Source organism: Gadus morhua, chromosome 17 (genome assembly GCF_902167405.1).
Source record: "Gadus morhua chromosome 17, gadMor3.0, whole genome shotgun sequence".
NCBI lineage: Eukaryota > Metazoa > Chordata > Actinopteri > Gadiformes > Gadidae > Gadus > Gadus morhua.
The window spans coordinates 20,730,852-20,757,834 of record NC_044064.1 but is presented as its reverse complement, the minus strand read 5'-3'; the positions used below and the strand labels follow the sequence as shown (position 1 = coordinate 20,757,834).

Genomic DNA, 26,983 nt, shown 5'->3' with positions numbered 1-26,983 from the left:
TCCTAGTTTATATTTTTGGGTGGTGTCTGAATTATTATGTTTTCTGTTGTACTTAGTTGTATAATAATTGTGGTAAATAGTTGTAAATAGTTCCATGAAACATGAAAGTTACAATTAGTGTTAGGGTTTAAGAAATAAACATGTTATGTGTAATATGTTTAAATATAACAGAACTTTTTTTATAAATTGTTCATTTATAAATACGTATCTATCCACTAATCTTTCTAAAATAGAGAACAGCCTCCATTCTCTCCCTGCTCTCCTGGGCTCTCCTTTCCTCTGCCTCCCTCTGCAACCTCATGTCCTCTTTAAGGACGTCCAGTAGCTCATCGTCTGTCCCTCTTTCTCTGTCTGGACCTGGGCCCTCGCTGTCTGTCCTCCTCCTCCTCATCCTGCTCCTCCTCCTGCTCCTCCTCCTCCTCCTCCTTCTCCTCTTCCGCCTCCTCCTCCTCCTCCTCCTCCTCCTCCTCCACCTCCTCTTCCTCCTGCTCCTCCTCCGCCTCCTCCTCCTCCTCCTCCTCCTCTTCCTCTTCCTCCTCCTCCTCCTCCCCCTCATCCTCCTCCTCCTCTTCCTCCTGCTCTTCCTCCGCCTCCTCCTCTTCATCTTCCTCCCTCTTCCTCCTTTTCCTCCTCCTCCTCTTCCTCTTCCTCTTCCTTTTCCTCTTCATCTTCCTCCTCCTCTTCCTCCTCTTCCTCCTCCTCCTGATCCACCACTGCTGTACTTGGCCCTGGTGTGTCCTCAGGGATGGAGGCAATTAGGACAGGGGGGTTGTGGAATGCCTCCGTCCCAATACCTCATCCATGAGGACCAACCAGGGCCAAGTGGCAGCACTGGGTTTCCCAACCACCCCCTGGCCTGACCCTGGACACGTACAGGTTATAAAGTTATAACAGCTTATTGTTAGTGTGATGGTTTAGAGCAGGATAACAGCTGACTGATATAAAGTTAGAACAACTTATTGTTAGTGTGGTGGTTTAGAGCAGGATAACAGCTGACTGATATAAAGTTATAACAGCTTATTGTTAGTGTGGTGGTTTAGAGCAGGATAACAGCTGACTGATATAAAGTTATAACAGCTTATTGTTAGTGTGGTGGTTTAAAGCAGGATAACAGCTGACTGATATAAAGTTATAACAGCTTATTGTTAGTGTGGTGGTTTAGTGCAGGATAACAGCTGACTGATATAAAGTTATAACAGCTTATTGTTAGTGTGGTGGTTTAGAGCAGGATAACAGCTGACTGATATAAAGTTATAGCAGCTTATTGTTAGTGTGATGGTTTAGAGCAGGATCACAGCTGACTGATATAAAGTTAGAACAGCTTATTGTTAATGTGATGAGCTCCATGTAACAACATGCAATAAGCATATCGAATAACATCACTAATTCTATTAAATTCAAATCACTTTATTCGTCCCTGAGGAGCAATTTAAAGGGGAGGCACATAACAGTAGCTAAAAAAGAGACACAATCAACCAACACAAGCAGCCCACAAACACTACACAATCAAGCAACACACGCATCGTAACAACAATATTCAACACATGAGTGAAAAGTGCTTCATGAAGTGCTTCCATTCTAAAGTGCAGCATGTTGATGAGTCAGTGACCAGCATTAAGGAGCTGGACAGCCCTGGGGGTAAAGGCTGCCTTCCTCCTCTGTGTCCGACAGCCTGGAGTCTGTGTCCTGACGGGCGCTGTCACGTTAAAATTGTACCGGGGGCGAAAATTGTACCGGCCTACGTCATCAGTTGTTGACAACTTGACAACTGATTTGATTGGGTTGTCCGTTGCCGGGCAGGTTTCAAAAAACATTCGGCTCATGTTTCCAAAGACGAAATAACATAACACAGATAACGGATCGCTAGATAATACTTGTTTTTACTTTATATTTGTATTGTATTGAACTGTTTAATCGAATTTGGCTAGTAAACTGAGTGTTTAAAGCAGGTTTCAAAAACCATTCGCGCTCATGTTGCCGAACACCAAATAACATAATACAGATAACGGATCGCTAGATAACACTTGTTTTTACTTTATATTTGTATTGTATTGAATTGTTTAATCGAATTTAGCAAGTAAACTGAGTGTTTAAAGCAAGTTTCAAAAACCTGTCTTGTCACGCTCAATGAAGGAGTGCAATGAACGAGCATGAAAGGTTGCGAATGTTCAAGAACCTTCCTACGTCATTCGACGCGATTGCCCATTGCCAGGCAACAGACGATCGCGTCGTCTGTTGCCAGGCAGGTTTGGGATTTGTCAACAACAGATGACGTATGCCGGTACATTTTCGCCCCCGGTACAATTTTTAACGTGACAGCGCCACTCGAACTCAGGGAACCGGACATGTTGGTCTGTGGTGACATGCAGTAATATACTGATAGTCTACACAGGCTATTGTTACATGATTTGATTATAGTATTATCATATGGTATTATTATATTATAGTATCACTACATTCTTACATTCTTATATTATAATATTATCACATGGCATTATTATATTTTAGTATTATTACATGGTATTATTATATTATAGTATTATTACATGGTATTATTATATTATAGTATTATAGTATTATATTATCACTTGGTATTATTATATTTTAGAATTATTACAAGGTAGCATTATATTATTACATTATGATATAATAGTATCATCGAATGGTATCATTATATTATAGTATTATTACATGGTATTATTATATTATATATAGGCCTATTTATTACACATATTCTTTAAGGCAGACTTTCCAGGTGGCTCCGTGATCCTAGTGTGTGTGTGTGTGTGTGTGTGTGTGTGTGTGTGTGTGTGTGTGTGTGTGTGTGTGTGTGTGTGTGTGTGTGTGTGTGTGTGTGTGTGTGCGATATCTTCGTTTTCCCCTAAAACACGTGACACGCGCTGAGAGGGGCGGCTCCTGGAACTTCCCCCTCTGAAGGGTCGGTCGCATCGAGCAGCCCTTCTTCCTCCACTTCTATAAACACTTTAACTTTAGTTTCTTCTTGCATTTATACTTTTACAACTTTTTTTATCGTATGGACGCATTTTAATCCTGGAGTAGATAAGGTAAGAAAAGATAAGAGACAGCTTACTACCGTTTATATTGTCCTTAGGTAACTGGTATATAATAATGTTTACTACCGTTTATATCTGTTTAATAGAGAATACAAACTGCTTTACTGTCCTGTTGTAAATTGAACATTGAGGGTGATATTTTGGATATTTTTGACGGGTGGATGAATTTGCTTTGACGTAGCAGTCATCATACCTGACAGGTTAAAAACGTACTTTGACGTGAAAAAAACGTTTATTGGGATAAAAAAAACGTACTTGCAGCATGACCACGTGCTCTCTCATCAAAGCCAGATATAAAGGATGGCTGCTTCCTGAATTGATGGTCCAACAAATGTGTACAGTGGCCTAAACACAGGGGGTGGGTCAACACACCCACTGGTTCATCTTTCCCCACTTTCCCCTATATGGGCCTATATATATTATATATACAGTATATATATATATATATATATATATATATATATATATATATATATGGCAGACTTTACAGTTGGCTCAGTTGGCTCAGTTTGATCCTTGTCTGTTTGTGTGTGTGTGTGTGTGTGTGTGTGTGTGTGTGTGTGTGTGTGTGTGTGTGTGTGTGTGTGTGTGTGTGTGTGTGTGTGTGTGTGTGTGTGTGTGTGTGTGTGTGTGTGAGTGAGTCAAGTCGGTTCAGTTCTGTAACTTCCTCGTGTTAAAGTTGATTTCCTCATCTCAACGGCCTGTTGCAGCAAGCAGCCCTTCTTTCTGCTCCTTTAAAACCGTTCACCTTAACAACTTGTTTAACACTTTAACCTCCTTTTCTTCCCTTACATTTATACTTTTATAACTTTTTACCGTATGGGACAGAACTTTTTTTATCCAGTCTACTATGGATGAGGAGAGAGAGGAGGGGGGTCGTACCTCTAAAACCACTCTGTCTGGGGAACATGGCCGCCGGAGCAAAGCTAAGAGGTAAGAAGAGGATCTCTCTGTCTGTGACTGTTGTCCATCTCAGAGCTCAGCAGTGATACATCATGACTCCATCATTAGTCTGAGTAACAGCTGTGTGTGTGTTGAAGGCCAGAGCAGCAGGAGAGAGCAGGATCCCCTGGACCCAGCCGTGTCTCCATGAAGAGCATACGTAACCTGTTCAGAAAAAAGGAGCAAATTCATGAACAAGGGTAAGAATTTATCAGATATAATATAAATACAGTGTCTATCCTACATCCGTAAACCCTTGTTTCTCTTGAAGAGTCCAGCAGCAGAGGGCAGACTCCCCTGGACCCAGCTGTGTCTCCATGAAGAGTGACCACTCTATGGAAAAACCTGTTAACTTTAAAGAACGAAATCAGTCTATTGAGAAGAGGGGAGGATTCATCAGGGATTACAAAAATGACAGCATTTTTTAAACATCTATAAATCCTGGTTCTTGTTTTTTTAGAAGACTCCAGCAGCAGAGAGCAGACTCCCCTGGACCCAGCTGTGTCTCCACAAAGAGTGACTGTTCTATGGAACAACGTCATAACTTTAAAGAGGGAAATCACCAACCTTCTAAGGAAAGGTGAGGATTCAACCACTACATCAGGGCTGTTCAACTGTTGGCCCGCGGATCATCTTTATTCGGCCCCTGGACCATTAATCAGTGGGCCAACGTCTGCCTCTGGTGGCGCAAAGCGTTTCAACAGCTAAAAAGAGGTTGTTCACGTTGGGAAGGCGAAAGTTAGACATGAACCTCGACATTTAAATGAGGAGTGTGAAAGTGATCAGTTCAGTAACGCAGGACCAAAGCCTGTGTGTTGATCTGCAACATGGCTATGGTAGTAACAGAAGAACACACTCTGAAGGCCATTTTACACTGCCAAGATGTTCCGGTCACGGCTTGGCACGCCAAGCAATTTCACAATCTTGCCTGTGTGAAACCGAGGGGATTTAATAATATTGGTTCACTGGAGAAGGAGGGGCTACACACAGAGTCTTGGCCACTTTAGACTAATTTGGTTACTCCTGAATGTTTCTATTTTTTTTTTAACCCCGCATGCAAGAATGAGTTTGAGTCAATCTACAAACGCGATTTACTGTTCACATGTGCAAAAATACCAACATATTCTTTATTTTATAGGGTCCGGTGGGGTAAATTGGGGTGCTAGCTCAAGCAGGAAATTGACCTCGGGCAGTGTAAACACGCGGACCATGCCGGGAAAAAGGCATGCATTAGACGGGCATATTTGGCAGTGTAAAACCGTCTTGAGACGCACGACATCAGGCATCGGCCCAGCTCCAGTGGAACACACCGATGTGTCAGACGGTCAGCAGCAAAAAGAAAAAGCGTCAAAATCAGTTGGGTTTTCAGTTCATTGCGCCTGCCAAACAGATTACACTGAGTGGAGCGGTCGACCACTCCAAGAAGGCGGCCAAAAGGCTTGGCAGCGCCAGTAGTAGCGGTCGATGAAGCGTCTATCCTTTGCAATGTCTATGGGTACCACAGCCTCCCTCAACGTCGCAAGGCCTCTTGCTCCCGATAAGAAACACTTCACAGAGTGCCTGCTGTAGAGAGCGATGATGAGCTGGAGGAGAACAGTCCGTCCTAACAGTACCAATGTCAAATCACATGTGTGTGTGTGTGTGTGTGCGTGTGTGTGTGTGTGTGTGTGTGTGTGTGTGTGTGTGTGTGTGTGTGTGTGTGTGTGTGTGTGTGTGTGTGTGTGTGTGTGTGTGAGTGTTCTCTACAGACAACACCAGGAGTGGTTAATGGTTACCAGTGCTCAGTCTCTACAGCAGCATCAAACAGTGCTGATCAAGGTGTGTAAATGTCAACCAAGATGTTTGACTTCAGCTTTCCATGAACATCAGAAAGCATCTCTTGTGGAGCTAATAGTCTCCAGGCTTCCTTCTTCAGACCAGCAGACGTGAATCCAGGACAAATGCTTCTGATGCCCTCAGTGAGTTCAGAGTAAAGTTCTCATTGATGTTTGTTCTGTTCCAGAGGGCTGAGGAGAACGCACACGCTTTTCTAGACAAGGAGCTGAAGAAGCTCTGGAGGGATCTCTTCTCAGATTACCCACACTGCTCAGAGAGTCAGAGGGAGGGGGAGGAGGTGGATGGTGAGAAGGAGGAGCAGAGGAGGCGCGCCATAGAGGGAGTGGTGCACATCACAATGCACTGCCTGATGGAGATGAACAAGAAGGGACTGGCCGACAAACTGTTGAGCGGTAAGAGACTCTTATCTTGAAAACAGAGAAGAAATACACATTTTGAAGAGCAGTAGGAGATTTTCATTTATTCTGTTCAAACTAAATTACAAAATGTGATACTAGCACCGTGGGTGCTAGGGCTCTCAGCACCGTGGGAGCTAGGGCTCATAGCACCGTGGGTGCTAGGGCTCTCGGCACCGTGGGTGCTAGGGCTCTAGGCACAGTGGGTGCTAGGGATCTGAGCTGCACTGCTCCCAGGCTTTGGAGACTCCCTGACAAACCCCCTACTCGTTTCACCATTGTGCTGCTGTTCTTACCCCCTCCTACCTGGGTCTCCTCACTGTTCTTACCCCCTCCTACCTGGGTCTCCTCACTGTTCTTACCCCCTCCTACCTGGGTCTCCTCACTGTTCTTACCCCCTCCTACCTGGGGCTCCTCACTGTCCTTACCCTCTCCTACCTGGGTCTCCTCACTGTTCTTACCCCCTCTTACCTGGGTCCCCTCACTGTTCTTACCCCCTCCTACCTGGGTCTCCTCACTGCTGTTCTTACCCCCTCCTACCTGGGTCTCCTTACTGTTCTTACCCCCTCCTACCTGGGTCTCCTCACAGTTCTTACCCCCTCCTACCTGGGTCTCCTCACTGTTCTTACCCCCTCCTACCTGGGTCTCCTCACTGTTCTTACCCCCTCCTACCTGGGTCTCCTCACTGCTGTTCTTTACCCCTCCTACCTGGGTCTCCTCACTGTTCTTACCCCCTCCTACCTGGGTCTCCTCACTGCTGTTCTTTACCCCTTCTACCTGGGTCTCCTCACTGTTCTTACCCCTCCTACCTGGGTCTCCTCACTGTTCTTACCCCTCCTACCTGGGTCTCCTCACTGTTCTTACCCCCTCCTACATGGGTCCCCTCACTGTTCTTACCCCCTCCTACATGGGTCCCCTCACTGTTCTTACCCCCTCCTACCTGGGTCTCCTCACTGCTGTTCTTACCCCCTCCTACCTGGGTCTCCTCACTGTTCTTACCCCCTCCTACCTGGGTCCCCTCACTGTTCTTACCCCCTCCTACCTGGGTCTCCTCACTGTTCTTACCCCCTCCTACATGGGTCCCCTCAGTGTTCTTACCTCCTCCTACCTGGGTCTCCTCACTGTTCTTACCCCCTCCTACCTGGGTCCCCTCACTGTTCTCACCCCCTCCTACCTGGGTCTCCTCACTGTTCTTACCCCCTCCTACCTGGGTCTCCTCACTACTGTTCTTACACCCTCCTACCTGGGTCCCCTCACTGTTCTTACCCCCTCCTACCTGGGTCTCCTCACTGTTCTTACCCCCTCCTACCTGGGTCTCCTCACTGTTCTTACCCCCTCCTACCTGGGTCCCATCACTGTTCTTACCTCCCCCTACCTGGGTCTCCAACCTGATGTCTTGTTTTGATCATGCTTTTGGCGACGCAGCTATTGCTGTTTTTGACTCTAGATTGTTTTCTGAAATATAAGGCGAATGTGGGTGTCATGAATGGTGCCTTGAAATAAAATGTGTTGTTATTATTGTTATTAATAATATTAAACAAACTGCAGATCAACAGGAGAATAGCTTAGTGGATGAGATGCAACACTATCTTGTTATATCAGCATGTCACTTTAAACTGATTCACTATCATTATTACTATCATTAGCCCAATCATGCAGCCAGTGTTGGGGTAGTTACTCAAAAAAAAGTAATTTGTTACCTATGACTAGTTACTTCTGTAAATTGTAATGGGATTACTTTACTAGTTACTGCATTTGAAAAGTAACTTCACTACTTATTACTTTACTTTCCCGTTACTTAATTGACTGTAGATACATGGGCAAACATCATAGCCCTATCATCACTTAGTGTTTATTGTATAAATCTATACAAAATGGCATATGAAACCATATGAAAGGCAAGGCAAGGCAACTTTATTTATGCAGACTCAAAGTGCTTCACATATAAACATTGTCATACAATAAAAATAATTAAAAATTGATTAATAGAAAAGATGAAAGAACGATATCCCTGTCTGCACAAAGAAATGCCTCACTGTAAAATCCACAAACAACAGGATAAAGTAGGCTATGGTGAGGTCAATCAGTAGCAACACACCTTTTTTAAAACGCAGGCTTTGGGAAACATGAAAACAAAAATTAAGTGGTCAATGAAAAATATAAAAAGGTCACTTTATCCCATACAATTAAAACAGAAATGCACTTAAGCGGCGCTGACACATGCTGTTACTGTATGTGGTCCAACGGCTGAATGAACCTGATCTATTTCGCAAGCTATGACATCGTAAGTGTGTCTTCCTCTCACCCTCTTGCAGGCAAGAGCAGCCTTCTCAAGTTTTAATAATGCTGTCTATCCAGTGCACCGTCATTCCTAAGTAGCCTAACTTTTGTTGTTGGCGGACCAAATATCTGCGGTGGTGGACACATGATCCAGGGAGTACTCGAAAATTATTTTGAGCTTCGATTCCATGTCGGTACAACACTTGTTCTGGTAATGGGAAAATGTCTTCCTGTCGGATGTTGGCTTGCGAGTCGCGGGTATTTTTATCTAGTATTTTTCTAATTCTGGGCGATTCAATAGTCGACAGTGGAAGCATGTCTTCTACAATGAACCCGGTAACCAGCCGGTCTTTCTGTGTCACCTGCTTCTGCGCTCCAACACATGAACACTCCTTCGAACAAGCAGCTACGTCACTCAAACCGATCACTATGGCAACGTGCCGAGGCAAGCAGGCGCTGCAGACACACGGGCAGCACGCATGCACGCACCACAACAGATCAGAACTTTACATTCAGGCAAATACGGGTAGGGTAACGCAGGAAAGCGTGTTACTATAGTCTAGTAAAGTAGTGTAGTTACCGATATATTTTCTGTAATGCGTTACTTTACTTCGTTACCCAAAACAGTAATATTGTTACTGTAACACATTACTTTGTAATATCGTTATTGTAACGCGTTACTTTGTAAAATGTTACCCCCAACACTGCATATAGCTCTGGAAAAACGTTATAGTCCTGAACATTTTATGAAGCCACTAAATATCATTAAATTGATAATTAAACAGGAAACATTGACCCGGTTTCACTGACGTCATCATCCACTTTTTTTTTTTATCATTTAGGATATGCTGCTGTCGAGTGCCAACATAAAATCAAGTCACGTTTGAAGAAGAAGTTCTGGTGTGTGTTTGAGGGAATCGCCAAAGCAGGACATTCAACACCTCTGAATGAGTTTTACACAGAGATCTTCATCACAAAGAGAGGCAGTGGAGAGGTCAACCAGGAACATGAGGTCAGGCTGATTGAAGCAGCTTCCAGGAAACCAGCCGAGGAGGAAACACCAATCAGATGTGAGGACATCTTTAAACCATTACCTGGAGAAGATAAACCAATCAGGACAATAATGACAACGGGAGTAGCCGGCATTGGTAAAACCATCTTAACAAAAAAGTTCACTCTGGACTGGGCTGAAGGAAAAACCAACCACGACATAAACTTCACATTTCTCCTCACCTTCAGAGAGCTGAATTTACTGAAAGGGAAAGAGTTTAGCTTGGTGGAACTTCTTCATCACTTCTTTATTGAGACCAAAGAAGCAGGAATTTGCAGATACGACAGGTTCCAAATTGTCTTAATTTTGGATGGTCTGGATGAGTGTCAACTTCCTCTGGACTTCCAGAACAACCCCATCTGTAATGATGTCACAAAGTCCACCTCGGTGGACGTGCTGCTGACAAACCTCATCAGGGGCGACCTGCTACCCTCTTCTACCATCTGGATAACTACACGCCCTGCGGCAGCCAATCAGATCCCTGCTGAGTGTATTGACATGTTGACAGAGGTCAGAGGGTTCACCGACCCACAGAAGGAGGACTACTTCAGGAAGAGATTCAAAGATGAGATGCTGGCCAGCACAATCATCTCCCATGTCAAGAAATCACGAAGCCTCCACATCATGTGTCACATCCCAGTCTTCTGTTGGATCACTGCTAGAGTTCTGGAGGACTACTTCAAAACATCCCAGATAGAAGAAGAGACGCCCAAGACCGTGACTCAGATGTACAGCCACTTCCTGAGGGTTCTGTCCATAGAGGGGGACAGGAAGTATCGTTCGATAGCTGAAACAGATTCACGATGGAGTTCACAGAGCAGGCACATCATTGATTCTCTGGGAAAACTGGCTTTTAACCAGCTGGAGAGTGGCAACCTAATCTTCTACGAGGACGACCTGGCAGACTGTAAATATTATTTCCACGAAGCCTCAGTGTACTCAGGAGTGTTCACCGAGATCTTTAAAGAGGAGTGTGGGCTGTACTCAGGTGAGAAGTTGTACTGCTTTGTCCATTTGAGCATCCAGGAGTTTCTGGCTGCCCTTTATGTATTTCGGTCCTTCGTCCACAAGGGTGTCAATCTGCTCTCAGAAAAGCAACCAACCTTCGGTGAAGATAAACTCCTCCTCTTCTACCAGAGTGCTGTGGACCAGGCCTTGCAGAGTGAGAACGGACACCTAGACTTGTTCCTCCGCTTCCTCCTGGGCCTCTCTCTGGAGGCCAATCAGAATGTCCTACGAGGTCTGCTGGGACAGACAGGGAGTAGAAAAAGGTTCACTCAGTTTAAACAAGGTATGCTGAGACAGAAAAGACGTAGCTCACAGACCAACAAGGATACCGTGTCTTACATCAAGAAGAAGATAGATGGTGGAGATCTCTCTCCAGAGAGAAGCATCAATCTGTTCCACTGTCTGAATGAGCTGAACGACCGTTCTCTAGTGGAGGAGATCCAGCAGTTCCTGACATCCGGAAGTCTCTCCAGAAAATCTCTGTCTCCTGCTCAGTGGTCAGCTCTGGTCTTCATCTTACTGTCATCAGAAGAGGAGCTGGACGTGTTTGACCTGAAGAAATACTCTGCTTCAGAGGAGGGTCTTCTGAGGCTGCTGCCAGTGGTCAAAGCCTCCAAAACATCTCTAAGTTAACTAAAAACATATATCACATTACACGCAACACAATAAACAATATATATAGAGTATATATATATATATATATATATATATATAATACACAATAGTAGAATGTAAAAGTTATGATAACATAGGAAACATCTTTCGATGTTAACTTATAACATGTATCTCAATATACAAAACATTATATTGTGTAACCAGGTTAAAAAGTCAAACTCAAAAACTAAAAATAAGGAAAGCCAAGAATGAATAATAACTGCTTATTAATAATTAAATACAACTGCATTTGAATATGTTGTTATAAGTATAAACAAGTAATTAAAGATAAGGTTACAAGCATAAATATACGTTCATTATTAATAAAAGGTAACCCACTATTTTAAAACGTTATAACCTTGTTCAGTAGTCTGGTTACATGGACGCTTCGGGTTTAACCAATAGGATGGGTTGATACAGAGACTTCAGGGTCATGTGGGCGAGGGGTGAGAGGTCACGGGTGAGCGGGCAAAAGGAGAGAGTGGGAAGAGACAAAGAAGAAGAATACTTTATTCTCTGTAGAGATCACCCAGCTAAATGATATTTCAACATTTACTTATTAAGTGGAACCAGTAGCGGCGCCAAAGAATTATGATTGCGGGAGCTACGGGGGGCTAGATGTTTTATAGCAGGGCCTGATACACATTGAATCAACAAATAATACTACACACTACAATATGATACGAATCAACCAATCAAATCACAAAACAAGCAGCAACGGTCATCATCACTTATGCAAATGAAAAATAGGAATTCATAGTTCAGTTTTGTGACTTATAAGTCAGTCCGATCACTTTATATATATATATATATTTATACAACGGGGGACCTAAATCCAGCGATCTGATTGGTTCCCAACTGTTGTATAATGAGCATATACATAACTGCTATGACGCCCGATCATTTTGTGAAAGTTTGCATATCACTCCGCGCCTGGAAGTAGAAACAGTTACAAAGTAAAACATGTGTTGGATGATGGAGAGGGTGTAAATGTTGTTACTCCGGGAGTGAGCAAGGCGATGGAGAGACTAACGAAAGCTTAGGCACACGGCGAGTGAACTGCTCCATGGGATAAATTGCCGGCGAACCGCTCTATCGGAGCCTTCTCTCGGAGGGACGCTAAAGTGTGTTGCATAGCGACCGTCGATGCATAGCGGCAGCCAGGAGGGACTACTTTTTTGTATTCTTTAACAAAACGGCTACTTTGACTTTCTTGGTTTCTTTTTAAATGTAGTGTGTCTGACTTTCGTTTCGCCATAACATTAACCGTTGTATAAAAGCAATAGATCACTTCAGTCAGTGGCATGTGCTCATTATACCACCGCGAAGGAGGTTGGACAACGCCCCTTAACAGTGGTATAATGAGCACATACCACAGCCTGGCGTGATCTATTGCTTAAATATATATATATATATATATATATGTATGTATATTGTAGCGGGCCTGGGGGTGTGGGGTTTCCACGCCACCAAGTTGAACAGATAGAACGACCCAACACACAGAGAGCAGTTCAAAGGGATGAGGCGATCACACAGATCCTGCCTGCTCGCTAGCACTAGCCCTAACTCTGGCTTGTGGTAGCCTGCTCCTCTCTTTAACAGCAAGCACTCTAGCTTAATGGCCTTCAGGCCTGCCTCGTTATCTGGAGGAATTCCTTATATGGCCTGGGGGTGGAGCCAGCTGGTTGCCAGGCCTACCACTCCCCTCACTCCTCCCTGGCGTCTGCCACAATATATATATTCTTATAACTTGGGCTCCCATCTGGTCGTTCCCACGCTGCTCGCCACATCATTATAACTGGGGGTTTTGGGAGGGGGGGCTTGGAGGGGGCTCAGCCTTTTTAAGGGGGAGATTTAGCCCCCGCTAACCCCCCCACCCCTTGTGCCGCTGCTGGTTGTAACCCTAATATACAAAACATCTCTGTAGATGTACTATAGGCAAGGCAAGGCAAGGCAAGGCAACTTTATTTATCTAGCACTTTTCATACACAAGGCAGACTCAAAGTGCTTCACATATAAACATTGTCATACAATTAAATTAAATAATAGGTAAGTAAAAGAAAGTTACTTAAAATAGAAAAAGTTAAAGAAAAAGCTTTTTTAGAAAGTGCAATTTCTTTAAGATTTAGCTGAAAGCTATTGCAAACATAAGTCTTCAGTCTTGTTTTAAAGGTGCTCAGAGTTGGGGCAAGTCTTAAATCCTCTGGGAGTTTATTCCAGCTATTTGTTGCGTAGTAACTAAATCCTGCTCTCCCATGTTTTGTGTTTACTCTGGGGATAATTAACAGATTGGTCTCAGAGCTTCTTAGTGGTATAACAGTAAAATTAATATACAAAACGAGAGTAAAACACTACAAAATTCTTGTATTAAATATTATACATTTTACAGCCAATATTGAATAAACACATAAGGATCTAATATATTCACTAGTATCTCTGATTAAAGTTTTCAACATAAGTCCTGAATTATGTTAAAAGATCTATGTTACTTTAATCACAGTTCTTAACGTGTTCTGTTTATTCTGTATGCAGGCTGAATAGCTGTGGTCTGTCAGAGAGAAGCTGTGAAGCTCTGGCCTCAGTTCTCAGCTCCGACTCCTGTAGTCTGAGAGAGCTGGATCTGAGTACCAATGATCTGCAGGATTCAGGAGTAAAGCTGCTCTCTGCTGGACTGGGGAGTCCACACTGCACACTGGAAACTCTCAGGTCAGTTTTACTCAATGTTCAAACACAAGTTTCATATCAGAGGACATTGAAAAGAAAGTTAACAGGTCTAAATACATAAGTAAATGATGTAGTCTCAGTGCTCAAGACACATTTTATACTGGCTACTATCTTTTTAATTTGGTGGTACCCTAACAAATGTGCATCCCTTTATTAGGCGTGAAAATGTCCTTGGTCACCTACCATCCTTCTGTGCCCATTCATGTGAACAGATTCACTCACTTTAAAGGTGTCATTTCCCGAGAAACCATTTAATCTTGTTCCTTTTGAAATACGATAGGTCACTCAGAGTTGGATATGCATGCTGAACATGAAAATGTTCTTCTACCTCAATTGCCTGCGTTACCAAATGAAAGAAACTAGACGCATAAACGAGCAAATTAGAAAAGCCACACCAACATTCAGTTGGTGAATTAGTATTCATGGCCTCGCCATCCTTGGCTTGCGACGGGAGGACAGTATTGATTTGAGAGACGCCGAGATCGTTTAATGGCCTGTGGCATGTGCCACCGCGACCACTGACATACCATGGCATATGCCGTTCTGGAACGGTAACTGCCGTTCTGAAACGGTAACTGCCGTCGCGACCACTGACATACCATGGCATATGCCGTTCTGGAACTGTAAATGCCGTTCTGAAACGGTAACTACCGTTCTGAAACGGTAACTGCCTTCGCGACCACTGACATACCATGGCATATGCCGTTCTGGAACGGTAACTGCCGTTCTGAAACGGTAACTGCCGTTCTGAAACGGTAACTACCGTTCTGAAACGGCAATGCCATGGCATATGCCGTTCTGGAACGGTAACTGCCGTTCTGAAACGGTAACTACCGTTCTGAAACGGTAATGCCATGGCATATGCCTTTCTGGAACGGTAACTACCGTTCTGAACCGGTAACTGCCGTTCAGGTGGAACGGTAACTGCAGTTCCCAACAATGGTATGTGACACCAGCATAACTCCTCCGTATAATTTCAAGACAGGTATTGCCATAAATGTAAAGGTATATATATTTGGTATTTATTGACACAATATCACAACATAACGCCGTAAATAAAGGGATTTACACGTTTCTCTCGTCCGTGCTGTTGTAAGGATATTTCCGATCTGTTTGTTGTTGCTTTTGTAATGACAGTTGCTTTTGAAAACAGCCGGACTTGCTCCGGTGACGGTAGTTATAGCCTAGCCTTCTAGGTGGCCATAGAGCTATAGTCTATTGCTTTGTTCCAATATCCATACTATCCGCAGTCATTATACTTTATTTTAGTATGACTTATTTTTTATATAGTTTGAGTACGTAGTGCGTTGCCAGTTTCTACTGGCACCTACCGTTTTTCCGCTGGCATGCCACTCATGTAAAATGGTATTACCAGTTTCTACTGGCACCTACCGTTTTTCCGCTGGCATGCCACTCATGGAAAATGGTAATTACCAGTTTCTACTGGCACCTACCGTTTTTCCGCTGTTATGCCACTCATGTAAAATGGTATTACCAGTTTCTACTGGCACCTACCGTTTTTCCGCTGGCATGCCACTCATGGAAAATGGTAATTACCAGTTTCTACTGGCACCTACCGTTTTTCCGCTGGCATGCCACTCATGGAAAATGGTATTACCAGTTTCTACTGGCACCTACCGTTTTTTCCGCTGGCATGCCACTCATGGAAAATGGTAATTACCAGTTTCTACTGGCACCTACCGTTTTTCCGCTGGCATGCCACTCATGGAAAATGGTAATTACCAGTTTCTACTGGCACCTACCGTTTGCCAGTAGATATTCCTTTCCTGTGGTATTTGCCCGTTCATACACACATACCACTCATGATTCACAGCTACACAATCATTCTTATAAAAACGGTAGGTGCCAGTAGAAACTGGTCATACCATTTTCCATGAGTGGCATGCCAGCGGAAAAACGGTAGGTGCCAGTAGAAACTGGTAATACCATTTTCCATGAGTGGCATGCCAGCGGAAAAAACGGTAGGTGCCAGTAGAAACTGGTAATTACCATTTTCCATGAGTGGCATGCCAGCGGAAAAAACGGTAGGTGCCAGTAGAAACTGGTAATACCATTTTACATGAGTGGCATGCCAGCGGAAAAACGGTAAGTGCCAGTAGAAACTGGTAATTACCATTTTCCATGAGTGGCATGCCAGCGGAAAAACGGTAGGTGCCAGTAGAAACTGGTAATACCATTTTACATGAGTGGCATGCCAGCGGGAAAACGGTGGTTCCAGTAGGAAATGGAACTTCCGATTAACATAATTGGCTTGCCAGCGGAAAAACTTTTGGCCTGTATGCCATGATACCACTGGATCATGTCGATATAGAAAGGTTTATGACACTGGATCAGGGTTAAATGATAGGAACCTATAGGCCTACTTAAAATATTTGGTTAAACACCAATAAGAACAAATGCAAAACTTAATATTTGGCCTATTGAATAGTTATGAGCTGAAGCAGTCATACAGTAGGCTTTATTATAGGCTACGCTACTAGAACATCTTGATAAAACACGAGTGGAAAAATGGATCACTGTCTAGCCATAGCCTACAGTGCCACCCCTATAGGGACCTGGCTCTGGTGCACTAACCGGAAGCTACGATCGCAACCGCAATAAACATCTCGCTTTGAACGGTGAACTCTTTACACATAGTAGTTATAAAGCTATTAAAACTACAAAATGACTCCATTAATGCAGGATACGTGGAAAATGCATGGACCTATTAAAGAAAATGCGCCGACGTTGGCTCAGCCTGGCTCCGCCTCTTCAGCTACGTAGCTAAGATCGCTGCCGTGGAGCACGAAAGGTATACATCAATCCACACTCATCGGTTTGACCGTTTTGAGTATACCATTCGGGTCCTTTCACTACACTTCCTTTCGCCCTGATCTTAATTGCAACGCACTACGTACTCAAACTATATAAAAAATAAGTCATACTAAAATAAAGTATAATGACTGCGGATAGTATGGATATTGGAACAAAGCAATAGACTATAGCTCTATGGCCACCTAGAAGGCTAGGCTATAACTACCGTCACCGGAGCAAGTCCGGCTGTTTTCAAAAGCAACTGTCATTACAAAAGCAACAACAAACAGATCGGAAATATCCTTACAACAGCACGGACGAGAGAAACGTGTAAATCCCTTTATTTACGGCGTTATGTTGTGATATTGTGTCAATAAATACCAAATATATATACCTTTACATTTATGGCAATACCTGCCTTGAAATTATACGGAGGAGTTATGCTGGTGTCACATACCATTGTTGGGAACTGCAGTTACCGTTCCACCTGAACGGCAGTTACCGTTTCAGAACGGTAGTTACCGTTCCAGAAAGGCATATGCCATGGCATTACCGTTTCAGAACGGTAGTTACCGTTTCAGAACGGCAGTTACCGTTTCAGAACGGCAGTTACCGTTTCAGAACGGCAGTTACCGTTTCAGAACGGCAGTTACCGTTCCAGAACGGCAGTTACCGTTCCAGAACGGCATATGCCATGGTATGTCAGTGGTCGCGACGGCAGTTACCGTTTCAGAACGGCAGTTACCGTTTCAGAACGGCAGTTACCGTTCCAGAACGGCATATGCCATGGTATGTCAGTGGTCGCGGTGGCACATGCCACAGGCCAATAAACGATCTCGGCCCTACTGATTGATTTTGCGTCCAGGTGACACAGAGCCCATCTCGGCAGGTATGAGGTAACAGCAAGGTGCTTACACTGCGGAACAAGTTTGTGCCTGTGCTATTTGTGTCGATAACAAATCAACGTTTCATCTCTTGGCCAAGAAAGAAGAGTTGAGTATGAAATGGTTGGATTCTGTCCCTCTCCCCCCTCCGTCCCTCTCCCCCCCTCCCCATTCTGTCCCTCTCCCCCCTCCGTCCCTCTCCCCCCTCCGTCCCTCCCCCTTCCTCCCTCTGTCTCCCTCCCCCCTCTGTCCCTCTCCCCCCCCTCTGTCCCTCTCCCCCCTCTGTCCCTCTCCACCCCCTCTGTCCCTCTCCCCCCTCTGTTCCTCTCCCCTCTCCCCCCTCTGTCTCTCTCCCCCCACTCCCCCCTCTGTCCTTCTCCCCTCTCCTCCCCCTCTGTCCCTCTCCCCCCCCCCTCTGTCCCTCTCCCCCCCTGTCCCTCTCCACCCCCTCTGTCCCTCTCCCCCCTCTGTTCCTCTCCCCTCTCCCCCCCTCTGTCCCTCTCCCCCCTCTCCCCTCTCTGTCCCTCTCCCCCCTCTGTCTCTCTCCCCCCACTCCCCCCTCTGTCCTTCTCCCCTCTCCTCCCCCTCTGTCCCTCTCCCCTCTCCCCCCCCCCCCCCCCTCTGTCCCTCTCCCCCCTCTCCCCCCCCTCTGTCCCTCTCCCCCCTCTCCCCCCTCTGTCTTACCCTGAATATTCATTTAAAATGAAAATGCAAACACAAGATTCTTGTGGAACTTCAATGGGGAATAAAGACTCACTGGACAGATAACAACTTTGAACACTACACAAACAGTCACTGATGGTTTTAATTTAGCCGATTCATTTTTCGGAGGGAGGGAGGGGGGAGAGGGATGGAGGGGGGAGAGGGGGGGGGGAGAGGGACAAAAGGGGGAGAGGGACAGAAGGGGGAGAGGGACAGAAGGGGGAGAGGGACAGAAAGGGGAGAGGGACAAAAGGGGGAGAGGGACAGATGGGGGAGAGGGACAGAAGGGGGAGAGGGACAGAAGGGGGGGAGGGGCGGAGGGAGGGAGAGGGACGGAGGGGGAGAGGGACGGAGGTAGGGAGAGGGGCGGAGGGAGGGAGAGGGACGGAGGGAGTACACGCAAAGAAAATATACATCATAGTAGAATATAAAAGTCATGATAACATAGGAAACATCTTTCAAGGTAACCGTATAACATGTATCTCAATATACACAACGTTATATTGTGTAAACAAGATGAAAAATCAAACTCAAATGCTCCATTTATTATGAAATAATAAATAAATGAAGCCAAGAATGAATAGTAATTGCTTATCAATAATTAAATACAGCTATTTTTAAATAATTGTTATAAGTTACGGTTAAGGTTACATGCATAAATATACGTTCACTATTAATAAAAGGTAACCCACTTTTTTAAAACCATTGCACCTTCGTTCAGTACGTTTGGTAATATGGTCGCTGTTTGGGTTCAACCAATAGGATGGGTTGATGCAGAGACTTCAGGGTCAGCTGGCGGAAGGGTGAGAGGTCACGAGTGAGCGGGAAAAAGGAGAGAGGGGGAAGTGACAAAGAAGGAGAGTACTTTATTCTCTATAGAGATCGCCCAGATAAATGATATTTAAACATTTAATAATTAGTTGGAACCAGTAGCGGCGCCAAAGAATTATGATTGCGGGAGCTACGGGGGGCTACATTGTCGATAGCAGGGGCTGATATGTTATCATGCAACAAATAATACTACACACTACTATGTGATACAAATCAACCAATCAAATCACACAACAAGCAGCGACGTTCATCATCACTTACGCAAATTAAAAATATGATTTTATAGTTTAGTTTTGTAACATATATGTCAGTTTGATGGGTCTTGCAGTGTTTGGGCCACGAGAGTTGCAAACACTCTGAACTCGGGCTCCCGTATGGTCGTTCCCGTGCTGCTTACCACCTTATTATTATTTAAAAAGAAATTGTTTTTTTGGAGGGGGGGCATGGAGGGGGCTCAGCCTTTTTCAGGGGGAGCTTAAGCCCCCACTAGCCCCCCCCCCCCCCCACACCCTTTTTGCCGCTGCTGGTTGTAGCCCTAATATGCAGACAATTTCTGTAGATATACTACAACATGTATTACAATACAATGCATAATACTACAATCCAAAGTAAAATTAATACACCAAACTGTCTAAAACACTATAAAATTCTTACGTATAAAATATTATACAATTTACAGCCAATATTGAATAAACATAAGGATCTAATGTATTGATTAGTGTGTATTAATGAAATATTTCTGATTAAAGATTTCAACATAAGTTCTGCATTATGTTAAAAGTAAAAGATCTACGTTACATTAATCAGAGTTCTTAACGTGTTCTGTTAATTGTATTCAGACTTAATGGCTGTCATCTGTCAGCGAGAAGCTGTGAAGCTCTGGCCTCAGTTCTCAGCTCCAACTCCTGTAGTCTGAGAGAGCTGGACCTGAGTACCAATGATCTGCAGGATTTCGGAGTGAAGCTGCTCTCTGCTGGACTGGGGAGTCCACACTGTACACTGGAAACGCTCAGGTCAGTTTTACTCAATGGTCAAACAGTTCCACAAGTTCCACATCAGAGGAAGTTAAGTTTTAAGTCTACATAAGTAAAATATGTCCTCTCAGTCTCAAGACATTTTCTACTGGTGCCATTTACTTTTTCAATTTCGTTGCACCCTAACAAATGTGGTCGCACCCCTTTTATGAGACGTGAGAATGTCCTTGGTCACGTACCATCCATCTGTCTCCATTCATATGAACCGTTTCACTCTCTTTAAATCTGTTGCTAAGGTTTTGATTGCATTTGATTGCTTTTTCTGGGTTTTTTCGCCAGCGCCTCGACATCTTTCCTCACCATCCAACTCTTCATCCTCCTCCTCCTCAATCAAATACCTACTAATAATATCCAGCTGCTGATTGGATAATATACTCCAATAAAGATTTATCTTCTTCTTTGGGTCATCCAGAATAGTGCATTTCTTCACATGCTCTTGAATAACGCTAGTGCTGCGGTGACATTTCATTGAAATTGAGCACAAAGTACAAACCAGTGTTTTAGTTTTCTGATCAAAGCAGAGTGCCTTCATCGGAACTTAAGTGGGTCGTGTTTCCTGATAGAGCGATCACACCGGCGCAGCAATACAGCCGCGCTTTAACTCAGCACTGAACTAAACCTTGGCAGTGTGCGTGCATCACAGCGCCATTGCCACTCATCTTATCAAACACAAGACCTCCATCTCACTCTATTTGTGTTGTCATGAGAGTAAAAGGTGTACGTTTGAATAAGTTTGTTAATTGAGGTATAAGGTGTATGTTTTATTACATTCCTATCCTACTCGGAACCATGTAGTCAGAGAGTAAGGTGGACTTTAGAGTTGTTTAATAAAGTAAAATAATGGATCCTTCTTATTTTTACGGACATTTTCAGGAGTTATTTAAAAACTTTAGTTATCTGACCTCATAGTAAGTCATATTTTAAAGATCTACTGTATTGACATTTAGTTAAACTAATAAAACATGTTTTATGACAAATTTCAAATAAAAAAATAATCACAGTTCCTAACATGTAGTGTATTTTGTTTGTACGCAGGCTTAATGGCTGTCATCTGTCAGAGAGATGCTGTGAAGCCCTGGCCTCAAATCTCTGCTCCAAGTCCTCTAGTCTGAAAAAGCTGGACCTGAGTACCAATGATCTGCAGGATTCAGGAGTGAAGCTGATCTCTGCTGGACTGGGGAGTCCACACTGTACACTGGAAACTCTCAGGTCAGTTTCACTCAATGGTCAATCAGTTCCACCACAATTTCCACATCAGAGGACCAGTATTGATCTGCTGTGCCCCAGTATTGATCTGCTGTGCCCCAGTATTGATCTGCTGTGCCCCAGTAAAATCTCACGTCTGAGTTTCAACAAGGTCCATATTTGGCAGTGGATTAATTTAGATTGATATTAACGGTAAAACAATGGATTATTTTCTAATCCACAACGTCAAAGCAACACTGTTTAACCAAAAGTACAAGCTGAGGCGCGCACCTTGCGGTCAGGGTCCTTACACTGCGGCGTGCACATTACTGTCCATGCACGGCAGTGTGCATGTCTTAGCTGGTGCACCGCGGCGCACACGCAGCAATCCGTTGATCCTGGGTAATTTAATAGTCTCATAGATAATTGCTGCTTGTGAAAACGATTGTTGCCATGTATTCTTTTATTTTACATTTCCCACCCATGGATGTTCTGCAATTAAAATAAACATTTCCCTGATGTACACACAGCGTTGTTTAGGTTTTTTAGTCAGAGAAGCTACGTATGCAGTGTATACCGTTACCAACCCCCGTTTTGAGTCACTGGATCCACCCCCCCTCTGCGCTCCGGGACCTCCCACTTTACAAATTAACGTAAATACTGATGGGGGGTCTGTTTCTCTTTTTACCACCAGCGCCGTGACATCTCTTTCCTCACTAACCAACTCTTCATCCTCCTCCTCCTCCGGCTCCTCAATCAAATACCTACTTATAATAACCGGCTGCAGATTGGATAATATACCCCAATTAGGATTATTCTTCTTCTCTGGGTCATCCTGAATAGTGCATTTCTTTACATGCTCTTGAATAGTGCTGCAGTGACATTTAAATGAAACTTTGCACAAAGTACAAACCAGTGTTTTAAGTTTTCTGATTAAAGCAGAGTGCCTTCATGGGAATTTAAGTGGGTCGTGTTTCCAAATAGTGCGATCAAGCTGTTTCTGCAATACAGCCGCTATTTAACCCAGCACTGAAGTAAACCTTGGCAGTTTGCGTGCATCGCAGCGCCATTACCACTCATCTTATCAAACACAAGACCTCAATCTCACTCTATTTGTGTTGCCATGACAGTAAAAGTTGTATCTTGGATTCAGTTTGTTAATGATGGTATAAGGTGTTTGTTTTATTATATTCCTATTCTATTCATAATCATGTAGTCAGACAGTAAGGTGGACTTTAGAGTAAAGTTAAAAAAAAAATTCTTCTTAGAACTGAGTATTTTTATGGACATTTTCTGGAGTTTAGTGAATCTTTAGTTGTCTGAATTCTTAATTAGTCATATTTTAAAGTTCTACTGTATTGACATTTAGGTAAACTTATAAAACATTTCTAGTGACAAATTTCAAATGCAAAATGAATCACAGTTCCTAACGTATTATATTGATTGTGTGTCCAGCCTCAATGGCTGTCATCTGTCAGAGAGGTGCTGTGAAGCTCTGGCCTCAGTTCTCAGCTCCAAGTCCTCTAGTCTGAAAAAGCTGGAACTGAGTACCAATGATCTGCAGGATTCAGGAGTGAAGCTGCTCTCTGCTGGACTGGGGAGTCCACACTGTACACTGGAAACTCTCAGGTCAGTTTTACTAAATGGTCAAACAGTAACGCCACAAGTTCCAAATCAGAGCAGATTTATCTCCAGAAAAGTAATAATTCTCACTGTGTGTGTGTGTGTGTGTGTGTGTGTGTGTGTGTGTGTGTGTGTGTGTGTGTGTGTGTGTGTGTGTGTGTGTGTGTGTGTGTGTGTGTAGCTTGTCTGGCTGCCTGGTCACACAGGAAGGCTGTGCTTCTCTGGCCTCAGCTCTGAGCTCCAACCCCTCCCATCTGAGAGAGCTGGAACTGAGCTACAATCACCCTGGAGACTCTGGAGCTGCGCTGCTCTCTGCTGGACTGGAGGATCCACGCTGGAGACTGGACACTCTCAGGTATGGAGAGGACAGCTTACCACTCAGGGACAAAGTCTCCTACAAGGATTCAAGCCGCTGCTAGATGAAGTGGTTTGAAGAGGCAGCTGTCACTCATGTTGTGTAGAACGTTATGAGATGGCAGATGATGAAGGTGAATTTTTCAACCTGCTGCTCTCACTTTGTTTCCCCCCCAGTGTGGAGCACGGTGGAGTGTGGAGGCTGAAACTAGCTCTAAAGAAGTGTAAGTGTCTGTTCGATTCACACACACTATTGAGATGGAAAGTCCATCCACACAGCAGGAAGTGAGGTCACATCCTACTGGGAATGAAGATGATGGCTGACATCATGTATCTTACGTATATTAATACTGTCGACCATCACAGTTAGGGGGGGGGAGGGGGCTGAGGGGGAGGACTAGGGGGGAGGGGGAGGGGGGATGACCGGGCTGAGGGGGGGCTGAGGGGGAGGGGGAGGGGGGTTGAAGGGGCTGAGGGGTGAGGGGGAGGCGGCTGACCGGGCTGAGGGGGGGGTGAGGGGGAGGAGGAGGGGGGTGACGGGGGCTGAGGGGGAGGACTAGGGGTGAGGGGGAGGGGGAGGGAGGTGACCAGGCTGAGGGGGGAGGAGTGTGGGGCTGAGGGGCAGGACTAGGGGTGAGACAGGGCTGAGGGGGGAGGAGTGTGGGGGTGGGGTGGTGAAGGGGCTGAGGGGGAGGACTAGGGGTAAGGGGGGGGGGGGGGGGGGGGGGGGGGGGGGGGAGGGGGGGTGACCGGGTTAGGGGCCGGTGAGGGGGAGGTGAAGGGGTGAGAGAGGGGGCTGAGGGGGAGGACTAGGGGGGAGTGGGAGGGGGGATGACCGGGCTGAGGGGGGGCTGAGGGGGAGGGGGGTGACCGGGCTGAGGGGGGGGTGAGGGGGGGTGACGGGGCTGAGGGGGAGGACTAGGGGGGAGGGGGAGAGGGGGTGAGGGGGCTGAGGGTGAGGACTAGGTTGGATGGGGAGGGGGGATGAAGGGGCTGAGGGGGAGGGGGAGGGGGGGGGGGCTGAGGGGGAGGACAAGGGGTGAGGAGGAGGGGGGGGGGGGGGGGGGGGGACCGGCTGAGGGGGGGCTGAGGGTGAGGACTTGGGGTGAGGGGGGAGGGGGAGGGGGGCTGACGGGGCTGAGGGGGAGGACTAGGGGTGAGGGGGAGGGGGACTGACCGGGCTGAGTGGGGGGTTGAGGGGGATGGGGAGGGGGAGGGGGGTGAAGGGGCTGAGGGAGGAGGGGGAGGGGTGTGACCGGGCAGTGAGGGGAAGGGGAAGGGGGGGTGACGGGGCTGAGGGGGAGGGGCTGATGGGGAGGCGGGGGGGAATGAGAGGGAGGGGGATGAGGGGGGGGGGGGGGGGGGGGTGAAGAAGAAGAGAGAGCGATCACAAAAAGAAAGAGAATAAAAAGAAGAAGAGCAGCCTGGATCCAAGGAGAGATGTTTGTTGTTGATGTATTCATAATATTGTTGTTGATGTATTCATAACGTTATTGCTGAGGTGTGTGTATCTATGTATGTGTACATATGTATATGTATGTATGTGTTCATATCTATGTATATGTACACAGAGCGCAGGAGAACAGTACTAGTGATGATGATGATGATGATGAGGATGAAGAGCGGTTCAGCAGCTCATCATGTCTGGTTCTCCCTCAGATGCCTGTGACCTCACACTGGACCCCAACACGGTCCAAAGAGACCTCTCTCTGTCTGAGGACAACAGGAAGGTGACGGTGGTTGGAGTGGACCAGTCGTATCCGGATCACCCAGACAGATTTGACTCCCAGTACCAGGTGTTGGGTAGAGAGGCTCTGACTGGCCGCTGTTACTGGAAGGTAGAGTGGGAAGGACGGGTTAATATAGGAGTGACATACAGAGGAATCACAAGGAGAGGAGACGGTCGTGACAGCAGGCTTGGAGAGAACAACAAGTCCTGGGTTCTTTATTGTGATGATGGTCGTTACTATGCCCGGTACAACGGTAGAGAGACAGTCCTCCGTCTCCGCGCCGCTGGCTCCACCAGAGTAGGAGTGTATCTGGACCGGCCTGCTGGCTCTCTGTCCTTCTACAGAGTGTCCCCAGGTGGAGGAGGGTCCTCAGACACACTGACACACCTCCACACCTTCTGGTCCCCCTTCACCCAGGAGGACCTCCTCCCGGGGGTGAGGGTAGGGTGGGTCAGGGGGGGGTCCTCAGCATCTCTGTGTCGGTTGTAGACACACACGAAGGGTAGGGTCCTCAGGGCTCGGCGGGGCCTCAGTGTCTCTGTGGGGAGGGGGGGTGAGGCAGGGTGGGGGAGGGTGTGGACACAAACACACCCAGTGGGCTGAGGGTTCTGGTAGGGGGGTTCAGTATCTCTGTGTCAGTTATAGTCTCTCTGTCTCTCTCTCTCTCTCTCTCTCCCTCTCTCTCTCTCTGTCTCAGTCTCTCTCTCTCTCTCTCTCTCTCTCTCTCTCTCTCTCTCTGTCTCTCTCTCTCTCTCTCTCTCTCCCTCTCTCTCTCTCTGTCTCTCTCTCTCTCTCTCTCTCTCTCTCTCTCTCTCTCTCTCTCCCTCTCTCCCTCTCTCTCTCTGTCTCAGTCTCTCTCTCTCTCCCTCTCAGTCTCTCTCTCTCTCTCTCTCTCTCTGTCTCTCTCTCTCTCTCCCTCTCTCCCTCTCTCTCTCTCTCTCTCTCTCTCTCTGTCTCTCTCTCTCTCTCTCTCTCTCTCTCTCTCTCTCTCTCTCTCTCTCTCTCCCTCTCTCCCTCTCTCTCTCTCTGTCTCAGTCTCTCTCTCTCTCTCTCCCTCTCTCCCTCTCTCTCTCTCAGTCTCTCTCTCTCTCTCTCTCTCTCTCTCTCTCTCTCTCTCTCTCTCTCTCTCTCTCTCTCTCTCTCTCCCACTTGGTTCACCTGGAGACCACTGGCCTTCAGAACGCCACGCCCACTTACCAATTGGTCTCACTCACTGCTCTCCTGCTCTCCTCCTACTCAACGGGCAAAGCCCTTGAATCATTCATCATTTCTCTTGTTTGGTGGGGGTGTTTTACCCCCTAACCGACCCCCCCGGGCACTGCCCCGATCTTGTTGCCCCCCCTCAGGGTAGCTGGGTTAGAGAGCCCCCCACCGTCGTGAGGTCTGGTGCCCCAAACATCCCCCCGTTTCTAAGGCTAAGCCTTCCTCTGGGCCCTTTAGTGTTGTTCAGACCAACAGAACCACTTTACTGCTGGTGACAGTGAGAGCTGTCAGAGGAAGGTGGAGCTCCACTGCCCAGCAGAGGGCGCTGTCTGGACACTCCATTTCCTTTATTTTACAATTTAAATCTGTTTTGGTTTAATCATGAGTAACCTAATGAGTGTTTTATTTTTTAATTAGCCTACATCTGGTTTACTTGTGGATGATGAGTATACTTTTTTATTTTTGCTATTGCCTTTTATGCTTCATTTTGTTGATTTAGATAATTGTTAATTGTTTACCAGTAGATAAACTGAATTCTAATTTTAAAGGTTGATCTTTAAACTACGTTAAATATGATCAATTGGGAGGAATGTAGGATGTTGGTGTATATTACTGCCTCTCTGTGTTCACATCTCTTAGTGTAGGAACAGGCCAGTGCC

The 26,983-nt window shown here is 45.7% G+C and overlaps 1 protein-coding gene across 2 annotated transcripts; it reads left to right on the top strand.

Moving 5' to 3' along the window:
• Positions 1–2,900: 2,900 nt before the first annotated feature.
• Positions 2,901–25,875, top strand: LOC115529174 (NLR family CARD domain-containing protein 3). Of its 2 annotated transcripts, XR_003973475.1 has the most exons (11): positions 2,901–3,065; positions 3,903–4,007; positions 4,115–4,216; positions 4,477–4,596; positions 5,765–5,834; positions 6,019–6,244; positions 9,370–11,215; positions 13,773–13,946; positions 17,644–17,770; positions 20,035–20,208; positions 20,509–20,643. XR_003973475.1 is itself a non-coding variant. In XM_030337716.1 (10 exons), exons 1-10 carry the CDS (start codon positions 3,925–3,927, stop codon positions 25,608–25,610), a joined length of 3,402 nt encoding a protein of 1,133 aa, XP_030193576.1. In that variant the 5' UTR covers positions 3,652–3,924; the 3' UTR covers positions 25,611–25,875. The 2 variants fall into 2 exon arrangements, 1 of the variants encoding a protein (XP_030193576.1); XM_030337716.1 differs by lacking the exons at positions 2,901–3,065; positions 17,644–17,770; positions 20,035–20,208; positions 20,509–20,643 and adding exons at positions 23,219–23,392; positions 23,569–23,615; positions 25,051–25,875 and having other exon boundaries at positions 3,652–4,007.
• Positions 25,876–26,983: the final 1,108 nt, after the last annotated feature.